This window comes from Tachypleus tridentatus, chromosome 4 (genome assembly GCF_004210375.1).
Source record: "Tachypleus tridentatus isolate NWPU-2018 chromosome 4, ASM421037v1, whole genome shotgun sequence".
NCBI classification, from domain to species: Eukaryota; Metazoa; Arthropoda; class Merostomata; order Xiphosura; family Limulidae; genus Tachypleus; species Tachypleus tridentatus.
This window is the reverse complement of record NC_134828.1, coordinates 39709127-39721212: the sequence shown is the minus strand read 5'-3', so window position 1 is coordinate 39721212 and position 12086 is coordinate 39709127. Positions and strand designations below refer to the sequence as shown.

Below are 12086 nucleotides of genomic sequence, written 5' to 3'. Positions count from 1 at the left end.
TAATGTTTATATTAATTTGTCAAGTTGTATTATCGTCTTGCTTTGAGTTGATCTCAAAATTTTGATCCCTCACAGATCTAAGTTATTCCCCCCACCCACCCCGGCCCGGCATGGCCAAGCGTATTAAGGCGTGCGACTCGTAATCTGAGGGTCGTGGGTTCGCATCCCCGTCGCGCCAAACATGCTCGCCCTTTCAGTCGTGGGGGCGTTATAATATGACGTTCAATACGACTATTCGTTGGCAAAAGAGTAGCTCAAGAGTTGGCGGTGGGTGGTGATTACTAGCTGCCTTCCCTCTAGTTTTACACTGCTAAATTAGGGACGGCTAGCACAGATAGCTCTCGAGTAGCTTTGTGCGAAATTAAAAAAAACAAACAAAACAATTTTTTTTTTCGTACAGCATGTTTGCGAGTTGGGTTTAGTAACGAAAACAAGAAAATGCTGTATTGGTGACGAATGTAGGTTAAGTTTTGTTTGGAGTGTGATTTAGAAAGATAGTTTTTATAGGACTTACCGATTACGAGAGTAGTTGATTTGGAAAAAAAACGAAAACGTATATTCAGCACGTTTCGTCTTTATTTTTAAGAATTTTAGAAGTGAACTGGCACACCCTAGGGATATATTACTATAGCAGTCACCATAATGATCCGTGGACATACTTTATCTGGTAAGAATACAGTAACGAATTAGTAAGATAAATGTTAGTACTAGTAGCAATAGCACATTAAGAATTATGACACAAACACGAAGCTCATTCAGTCAATGAATTATTCGATTTACCACTTATCACTTTGTAATCCTGAGCTAGGACAGATCGAAAAACAACTGTTCTAATATCTAAGGCTAAAAGTACTTACAGGTATACATTTTTAATTGTAATATACTGTATCTTTATTATTTCAATAATCGCACTTTAGTGTATTATTGATTATGTCAGTTAAAAATAGTGCTTAAATTTATAAACACTGACATGAGAACTCCATAATCCAAACTAATTTGTTTCTAAGATGAAGTGTTTTACAGCAGAAAAATGTAGGTAAAATATAGGATGATATTGGTAATGTTAGAATAAAAAGCAGTGTAAATATTGAGCATTTGTAAAGTTTAATAGTTCTTTACAAACAAAAATATTAAGTACACCTTGAACAGTCCATGTTTTTGAATACTTAGTATGGGCATGGAAACTGTTTTAAAAATTTATTATTATTATAACAGATTTACCAAACTGCATGTGAACCATGCAGTAAAAAAAATATAAAAAAATAAGTCGTAAAATGGTGAAATATTTTCATGTGTTTTGTGTATTTAGTGGTATGCATATAAAAAGTTTGAAAATTGTGGATCCTTTAGTACGTGTTTCCAACTTTTTCATGTTTATAATAAAATATTGTTTGACATCTCTTCACCACAGTGAACTTGTGTTTATGTATCATTGATGTTACAAATTTATTCAGCATATGCTGGTACAGGCTGTTTAAGATACCAAGATTAAAATGTATGAAACCTGATCTACTTTATTTAAATTCTTATATAAATGTAGAATCACTTTAATGAGTAAAACTGAAGCAATAACTAAAACACCATGCATGTGATATGTAGTTCATCATATAGTTATTGATACTTATAACTGCTACAAGGTAGTAAATCAAATGGCAGATTTGGTTTCATATTTTTAATATCTTCAACAGCTTTTCTGTTGAATAATTTAGAATAATAAATTAGGAGCACCATTGATATATATCCTTCAAATGCTGTATAAATGCATGCTCATTGTAGTGAGTAAAAGACAACTTACAACTTTGTACTTATATAAACTGTATGCAATGTTGTATTTATTAATACAATTAATAAGTTAGTTAAAGATATACACAGTTTTGATTTGTATAGAAAGAATGGAATTCTGGTTCTTATCAATTCCTGCTTAAATATAATATATAGTCAAGGGACTATTTTGTCCTTCAAAGCTATCCTTACCTGCCCATGAGAAAAGTAAAAATTTAAGCTAAAGCAAGGGGGAGACTTTCCAATCACATAATGGAAAAAATAATTTTACCTGAAAAATTAGAATAAAAAGAGAATAAAATTTAAATTTTTAATATAGATTATGCAATACAAAGTTTCTGACCAAATGTTAGCACTAGTTTTAAACACCTTTCTAAAAACTTAGCGAACTTTTGATCAATGTTGATAGTTATAAAATTAGTATAAGCCTGTTGCAATAAAATTATAAGTAATTAACATTTCAATTTTGTTTTTATTAAGCTGTGAAAAGCATACATATGAAAATATTTCAAGTTTTCAGAAAATTTTTCACAATAATAAAATTGGATTAAAAATATGGAACCTTTGACTTTCAAATGGTTTAAAATTTTTTGGTATAAGCAAAATTAAAGAGTAACTTGAAGTAATAACAGAACTGAATATTCAGATGGAGAAATTTTATCATAGTTATTTATCACAAATAAACTAGAATTGACAAAGGCTGATGTCCATATTCAAAAAGTCAGTGTCAGTACAGATTTTGTAGTACCTGCTGTGAACACATATCACAACCAACCAATTCTTCTCGCTTTGTTTATCTTAATCCACAAAATATGCAGGTGTTCGTGATGCAAAAATTTTCAATATTACATCTGATTTTAAGCTTGGCAAAATCAAAATATTTTGAAGTTATAGTTTTTGGTTTTTTTCCTTTTATTCTTGTGTATATGTCCATGAGATTTTTTGCTTTTGTATTGCCTTTTTTTTTTCCCCTATTTTTTTTTCTTTTCTGTTTGTACAGGGTGTTTGGAAAGTTACTGTGCACTTATATATTTATTAACAGACATGTTTCAATATAGAATACAGGAGGTAAGTATGAATGACAATTATAAACAATGTTAAAAGTGACCCCTGTTGGCATCAATACAGGCTTGGATCCTTCTTATTTGGTTTCTAAACACTGCTATCAGTTGCTGGCTTGAAATAGACTGAATGAATGCTGATTACAAAACTGCACAGTGACTTTCCAAATATCCTGTATAATTCCTATGAACACAATGTATATACGGTGTTGTATATATATTAAGCAATATGCATTTTTCATTTCTTTGTACTTTTTATGGTTGTGAAAATGGCACGTAAAATAATTTTTTTGAAAGGAGATGAAGGCTATGTATTTGACTTTGAATAAACTTGAACTAACCTCAATGATCCATGTATTTGTATAACTGGTATTGGTAGATTCACTTGCTTACTAAATTGGAAGGTGTTAATTTTGAAGGTACACTGGGTATATTGACATGTCAGAATTTAATGTGTATATGCTTGTGAAAGTAAAATCTAAGAATATTGGAGTTTCTTTTTCTGATTTGCTTTTTTGATTATTCTTGCCAGACATACCATAAAATATTATCAGGTACCAGTGGATGAATTTGGATTTGACATCACTGTTAAGGTTTTACTCAACCTCTCTCGAGGCTTTGCTCTTAACAGAATTAACACATGATGCTCTTTATTTTCACTTCTACAGAAATATTTGTCATTTATTAGCTTCATGGTGAAATTTTGTAATTACTTGCATTGGGGTTGTATATTTATGGACATATTCTATATTTTCTAACTTTCTATCTTTGTTAAAGGTGCTTAGAAAGTGAACATTAAATATTTTCTATTTGACACTACATTAACAGCTTTTGTACAGACTGAGATTCATAAAGACAATCTGAAATTTCCAAAGGTTAACTTACATGACTTTTATTTTAAACAGGACAGAGTGATATTATGCTCTTGGCAAAATTCTATTGTTGCAAAGTTCGTGTTGGAGCTGTGTTTAACAAAAATATTAATATTGGCTGTTCTGTCTCTGTTTATCTTGTGTGTGTGTGTATATATATGAATAGGTATAATAAAGTTGTGACTAGAGTTGGATAAATTAATCATCAGTTAGTGTATTATAAACTAACAGATTAATTTCACAATATTCATTGTCATGAAAATAATCAAATAATTGAAATTATTTATTATAACTATTAATGTTTTCAGTTATTATTCCACTAGTAAATTAAATTATGATTAAAACAGTTGCCATGCAAGTAATCAACTGATTGAAATTATGGTTTTTTCTTGTTTACTGTTTTCAGTTGTTTCAACTATCTAAGTAATCAAAGTATTGTCATCATATTTGTTTGTTGTTAAGTACAAAGCTACATAATTATGATTTGAAGATCTTGAACTTGATTCCCATTACCATTAACTTGTTTGCCTTGTCACTGTTATTGCATAGCTACTAAGGCAATACTTTACTATCACTAATTTTGAACTGCTGACATATAGAGAAAGCAACTGGCTGGGAGCAACTCACCATTGATTCTCTGGTTACTTAAGTTTTGAATAAATTGTAAATTTACTGTTTTTATATGTTGTATGTTTCTAATTTATAACTTAATGACTGTATTTTAAAAAGAGAGAGAGGAGTAACTATAAATAAAATGAGTTACATACTGTTCAAGTTGAGAATATTGAAGCTGATAACAGTGAAGTTGATGTTATTGGGTTTCTGTTGACTCACAGTAAGTTTGGAATCAAGTTGTAGATTATAATTCAGATTTAATATTATATGTGCTAATTTATAAGCGGCTATTAAAATAACATATCTAAATATAGACTTTAGTGAATTGCATTCTATGTTGAATGTAACACTGTTTATAGTTAGATGTTTGTGATGTCAATATACTAAGTCTTTAGTTTTGTACAAATTAGGAACTCAAATTACTAGTATTAACAACCCAGAATATAAAATAAGAACCTCGCATCTTTTTATTTTACTAAGATGCGATGTGTACTGAATCAAACATGGTGGCCCTGTTAAACTTTTTCCATTTTTTGAAAGTCTTTTATGTACTTTTACTATAATATATAAGATTAATACCCAATTGACAGATTAGAATATCCCCCTTATGGTCTTCTCAGCCACTTTAATCTGTGAAAGGGCTACTATATTCTTTCAGATGAAGTTGTGTCTTTAGTTTGCTTAAAGTTTCATATTTTTTAAAATCTCAATACATTTCAGTTACTAAGTTTAATAAATTATAGTGGAATTCTATGGCATCAGTGTAGTTATTGATAGTTTTTGGGTTATATATATATATATATAAATAAATAAAACTTCACAAAATGTTTATCCTTTGTGTGAAATTTTAAAAGGCTTAGCAACTTATGCCCAGCAGCAACCAAGTACAAAGGTTATAGCGAAAATAGGTAATTGTTTGCTTTACTTCTTGATTTATTGTTTTATATTTTAATAAAAATAAGTTTAATAATTTATTTCTAAATAGTAATAATCTATATATATCTATGTAATGTATAATTATTGAAATGTGACTATATATTACAAAATACTAGTCCACTAAAACACACAAGACAGGGAAGACTAAAGGTCAGTTTTATATTACTGGATATGTAACATGAGTGTACATGCACTGTTAGTGTAAGTTGTAATATTAGCTAGGCATGGCTCGAAGGTCAGTGTAATAAATATATGTGTAAACATATATCATTATGAGACTTAAGCTACTTAGACTAAATGTTTGTATATTTGTGTTATAATATCTAATTATTTTAACATGAAAAAATAATATATTTACTTCCTAAGTCTTTTGTGATGGTTACGAGGTTGGTCAAGTGACACTTCCTACATAGAGTATGTAAAATAACATAAAATATAAAGTCTTACTGAAAACAAATGTTTGAAATGTACTTAGGAAGTTTTAGAGATTACACAAATAATATTTGAGATTTCTGGGACAAAGAATAGTTTTTTTTAATCATTACATGAAATTACTTTGCACTCAGGCTAGTAACAAAAGATTCTATTTTCACACATCTTTATTAAAAATATTTTATTAAAAAATCTGCTTTTTTGTATACAAAGTACTTGTAATCTTTACTAAAGCTATCAAATTTTGTATATATATGTTGTATCAAAAGTTATAATGCAAATGTGTAGACAAACTCGTATGTGTTATACCAAGCCAATAGCAAAAAGGGTTAATGGTAAGAGGCAGGAAGGCTTTTAACTGGAACTTCTTACAGATCATCAGATGAAACTGATGAAATTAATGAGCAACTTTACAGTGAGATAAAGAATTCAATTGTTAATGAAGTTATAATTATGGCAAAATTTAATTTCAGGTATATAGACTGGGAAAGGAAGAATCAACTTGTGAGGGAGAGAGTTTTTAGAAACTGTTCAGGGTGGTTTTCTTCAGCAATTGATTGAAGAATGTATGAAGACCGATGCTATTTTAGATGTATTATAAACTTCTAATAAAGGAATGGTTAATAGGCTAGAGATTAGGGAAAATCTGGATGCAAGTGATTATATTTTAATTAAATTTGATGTTTTTCTACAGATGGAAATAAGGCTTCCCAAAAAGCAAATTTTGAATAAATGAGACAGGAATTATTTGCTGTGAATAAGGCAGCTGGAGAAGAGGTACTGACTGAATGTGGAAGATTTTTTAAATAAATTCTTAAATATTCAAGATTGGCATTATATACAAGAAAAAGTGGTTGGTAACTGCAAGTGCAAAATCAGGTTGGATGACAAAAGTTATAAAGAATATAATAATATAGAAGCATTTTAAAATTAAATAGGCCAGCATTTGTGACATATGTAATATGTTCCTGCTATACAATCCCAAGATGCCAAAAAATTATGAAAAACACAGAAAATTGTCTGTATCTACATGGGTACAGCAAGAAGGTATCTTTGTTCCAAATCCCATGCATGTTTGTTGATGTACGTATGAATAGTTGATAAAAACCCCAGTTGCATTTTACTTGCTGAAAAAAGTTGAGGAAAAGACAAAATTGCCCATATTTCTGTTTGAGAGCTGTAGAAATGGCATGAGTGTATCAAATCACACGTAAAGTGGTTGAAAAAGTTAGAGTAATTGTTACAAAATCTTAAAATTATGCTTTAATTAGCATCTTAACACCCTGTAATTACTAAAAATGGACATGTGCAACATTTTTGTTTGCAAATGTGTGTTAAAAAAGTATCTTTATACCAAATTGCAATTTTTTTTCTTGACTTTCAAAGTTCAATTTGATTGAGTTAAACATATTCAGTATGATTTCACAGCTCAGTATGAACTCCAGCTCTGCTAATGTTGTGGGATAAGATTCCTCACACAAAATAATTTAATATGTCAACATAAAAGATAATGTTTAGGTCTAATTCATTACTTCACATGTACACATAGTTGTTAATGTTTTTCAGTTTCTTACTCCTTAGTGTTTCAATGTTGAAGATAATGCTTAGATGTTAATTATTCCCTAATATATTCGTATTGAGGACAATTTGTAGACATGTGAAGAACTGATTAACTATGTACATATAGAAGTTTGTTTAGAAACAATTTATTATGCCATATTGTGTACTATTTTGAATATAATGTTTGATCATGATTTATTGCTCCTTTCTATGTACACATAACTGTAGGTGCTGGGACGTAATCATTTGATCCTTAATATGTATCCGTAAATGATGTTTAGATCTAGTTTATTGCTCTCTAACAAATGGAGTATATGATGTTTTGTCATATTTAGTTTTTCTTCATGTGCACATATAAGGTAGTATTTCATCATGGGTAACTACTACTAAATATATACAAATAGTAGATAATACTTCAATCTAGTCCATTCCTCTTTAGTATGTACACAAAGATGATCATGTTTAATTGTTTCTGTATTCCTCACTATGTTGACATAAAGGTTATTGTTTCACCATAGTTATTTACTCATTAACCTGTATGCATGGATGATAATGTTCAGTTCTAGTTACTCCTTGACGTCCAACACATCAAAGATAAAATTTTATCCTATTTCATTACTTAACATGTCCATGTAGACAATAATGATTAGATCTGGTTAATTACCTCTTCATGAGCAGTTGGAAGAAAAAGTTTAAATATAATTAATTCATAAAGTGTTATACATTGTAAATAATGTTTTGTTGTGATTACTTGCTCCTTAATGCATTCACAGTGAGGTCATATCAAATACACGATGCTGTTGGAGGAATGATGCAAGTGTAAAAATACATGCTGTAACTCCAAGTTTTCTTAGCATATTTTGATAAGATTTTGTTAAAGACTACGTGCATTTTGTACACAAAGAATGACATTATTTTAATTATTTGAACTCCAAATATGATATTTGTCTGTTGTACTTATTTGGAATTAAACTCTTATGATTTTTTATTTTAAGTATAAAAATACTTTTCTTCACCTTACAGTTTGAGTTTTATTTGCATATTCTCTATAACATTCTAAATGAATAACAATTCTTTTTAAGGTAAATTTTTATATTCTTCATTTTTTCTACCATAGCACTGACTACAGATGTCATCATTAACATATAGTGCAAAAAAAAGTTTAAGATTAAGAAATAGAAAAAATGTACATAATGTTTAATTTTTCATAGAATATTTAAAACATTTTTCTTTTGATTAAATATTTAACTTCAGATATTTAACTTTTCATGTGTAGTTAATGTTTAATGTTTTATTTTACTTTTCTATCCTTAATTTATTATTTATCTCAACTCAAATAAACAGTGCCTTTGGGGGTATATTACAATATCTTTGACAAATATATGCAAGCGTTTAGCAAAATGTTCTTGCACTTGCGTATTATTGTAAGTCTCGGCAACTGAGGTAAAGTTTGAATTACATATAAAAAAAAATTTAACCTTTCTAATATTTTCACAAGTCAAAGCTGCATAATGGGTTATTTGTGCTTTGCCTAAGTTTATCCTTATAAATTTATTTTAGTGCCTCATGTTTGTGTATCTTTTTTTTGTGTGTGTGTGAGGGGTAGGTTATAGTTCAAGAGTCTCAGGTTTGATTACCCTAGCACCGTATTTGTAAAGATGTTAAGACTATCACTAAGTTTTAACTGCTGACTGGAGAGAAGACAATTGTGTGGCACCTGCCTCAAACATTTTCTTCTTTGGTTGTATGTACCTTCATTAAATATAATTGATTAGCTATGTTTTTAAGACTAGACATTAAATTTTAGAGAGTACAGTGTCAAAAGCAAAACATTACAGTAATTCAAATTCTTATTTTTCGATATTACTGTTTATTGTATTCAAACAGTATAGCTTACAATTTGTTGAAAACAGAGTAAGTTTTTATTAGATGAAGATTGATTTAACCAGGAATATAGTAACCAGAAATATCGTTACTTAGCTTGATCTGACACCCTTTTGATTCCCCTTGGTGGGCTCAGCAGATAGCCTGATGTGGCTTTGCTCTAAGAAAACACACTCTTTAAGTATTATGTATAAGAGGATACATATAGTGGCATACACAGCACTACAGAATGGATTGGGACTTTTTCCAAAACATTTGGACCTCTAATTTTATACAAATAATTCAAGTGATTTACCTGTAAATCAAGTGTTTATTGAATAAATAAAGACAGTGGACCTTTATTTTGAATATTCAGAGTGGCTTTTACAGATGGAGACTTTAATTCTTTAAAAGAAGCTAAAATTAAATGATCATCAAACTGTTACTGAACTTAAGTAATTGAATTTTATATAAACTTTCATGTTGCATCATGTAACATTTTAATTGTATTGTATATACCCAAGGTTTTTTGTTTTTTAATTTTAGGATCAAGCTCCAGTGAAGATGAGATACCATCATTCAAGCAACCAATAAAAAAACGCCCACATGAGTTAACAGCATATCACTTTGGTAGATCAGGCAAGTATGCATTTATAGGCTAAATTTTCAATTATGCTACCTCTAATTTATTTGAACATGTTTCAAAATATACCTCCTTTGCCCATCTGAACATTGGTTTCATTTTTCCAAACCATACTTACTATATGCTGAAACTATAGCTATTTCTTAAAATCCAGGGTTTCCACTCTTTGCCCATCTAAGCATCGAGAACTCTTACTCCAGTCTTTTATACCTCACATGAATGTACTTGCAAATTCTAATTTGAAAATTTCTTCATTTTCAATGCACATTTTGTTTGTATGTAAGCACCTCATCCCAATAATGTAATCTCTTTTTTTTTTCTAGACAAAGCATTTTGGCACATGTTTCTATCAACAGGAGTGTTGTGTGATTATTTACTTTATAAATTTTAATGCAGCATTATTTATACAATTATCTTTTTGTTTGTAATTCTATCTTACATAACAAAAAAAACGTATCAATAGGTATGAATTCCCAAGTTAATATTTCTACTAAAGAGATCAACCAGTCCTCTTCTCTTCCACCTCTGCTATCTTGGGTTTGTCAGCAGCCAGGGAAGGTGTCACCTTCTGTTGAAGCTTTATGTGGACTGAAGGTATCTCAAGGGGTTTTGAAGTATTTTTTACAAATTACCCTAGAATGACCCTAGTCAGCCTCAACAAAGGATTGTTTTGAGCACTACCTCCAGCCCCCTTTCTTTAGTATGTTACTCAGGTTTGTAATTTTTTGGGGGTCTTTATTATTGAATTTGACTCCTTCCTTATTAGCAGAAAGTATAGTAAGTGTCTACTTGGTTTTTTCTCCTCTTCCTGATATTGCTGTTCATGCTGGAAGATTTGTCACTTAGTTATGTGATGGGAAAACTATGCCTTGTCACCCATGTTTATTAGATCAGCATACTTTGGCTTACCACTATCTGGAGTAGGTTTATTTAGATTCCCAGTGGATGGAACCCCTTTTGGACCTGTGCAGGGGTCTAGATTAGAACCTATGATCACTTTAAATAGATCAGTTATCTCAGATTTGTATTACTCTCACTACTGTCTAGGTATTTATTTTGAATCTAACTTTTTATGAAGTTTGTCACTTTCTCCTTTAGCAGTTTGAGGATGAATTGGTGATTTTGCTGATGTATTTCACAGTCAGATTAATTTCCATTCCTTCTTTGGTTTCCTGTTTGGTTTGTTGGGATTTATTGGGTGGAGATTCATTGTGGGAAAGAGATTGTTTACTGTCTTCTTTACTTATGAGAGTACTGAAAGTCCCATTTTTTATCCCCTGTTATTTGCTTGAGCTCAAGAGACATTAGGATCCTAAATTTGTAATGTCTATTTACATTATATTTTATTGTCTTTCTGACTTTAATTTGTGAGCATTGGCCCTTAATTTTTCTCAACCCCCTCCTTTGGCTCCCACATCTGTTAGTTGCCATAATGTGGTCCATTCATATTCTTGAGGATCTTTGGCTCAGGTAGATCAATGACAAAGCTGTCAGTGACTATATCAGGGGTAGGGTAGCAGTGGGAGCATGAATACATCACTTCCTAGACATTTTGATTTATTTGACCAGGAATCCATGGGTACTCCATGTTCTGGAATTAAGGTTGGACATTCAGTTTATATCACCTCCACCATTGTCTGCTCAACATGAATTGCCTTTTCACCTCCTACAGATCCATGCCAAATGGAGTTCTTACTTTTGGCCCATTCTTATATGCGAGTCTGTGCTGAAAAATGTTTTGGCTCTATTTCACTTTTATGCTAGGTTGCTGAATTTTCCTCAACTCATTCGTTGCACATTCCTTGGCTTTCAGTTGAGCTGAAGCCCCCACCTTTTTTTTTTTTTACTCCATAACTCTTGAGTTTCTTCTTCAGGCTTATGGTTCTGATCCATTGTTCTATTAGTCTTTCTCAAGCTCAATCTTCGTGCCTTTTTCTTACCCTCTCTACCCTTTTATAATATCTATTTTCCATCCATCTCATTTTAAATGTAATCCACTGTTCTCCTAAGGGTGTTTTGATGTACACTTGTTCCTTTTCTGTGTTGATATTTTCTTCCTCAGCTCTATTCTGTCTTACTTAATATGTATCCATAAATGATGTTGATATTTTTTTCCCCAGCTCTATTCTGTCTTACTTAATTTGTATCCGTAAATGATGTTTAGATCCAGTTTATTACTCTCAAACAAACAGAGTATATGATGTGTTTATTTTCTTCCTCAGCTTTATTCTGTCTTACTTGGTTACTTTTTTGCTGGGATTTGTTGGGGAGGGACACCCTTTTTGTACAAGTATGTTTACCTCTTATCTCAAGGATCTTAGT

The 12086-nt window shown here is 30.6% G+C and overlaps 1 protein-coding gene across 5 annotated transcripts in view; it reads left to right on the top strand.

The window, feature by feature from the left end:
• Positions 1 to 388: 388 nt before the first annotated feature.
• The window catches only part of Cmtr1 (Cap methyltransferase 1), an 88017-nt gene continuing 76319 nt past the window's right edge, over positions 389 to 12086 (top strand). For 2 of the 5 annotated variants that reach the window (XM_076497815.1, XM_076497818.1), the window contains exons 1-2: positions 389 to 667; positions 9668 to 9760. In XM_076497815.1, coding sequence (XP_076353930.1) covers positions 643 to 667; positions 9668 to 9760 — 118 coding nt within the window. In that variant the 5' untranslated portion in view covers positions 389 to 642. Of the gene's footprint in view, positions 668 to 747; positions 860 to 6411; positions 6476 to 9667; positions 9761 to 12086 lie in introns of those variants that run through there. The other 3 variants (XM_076497820.1, XM_076497817.1, XM_076497816.1) reach the window with 3 other exon arrangements.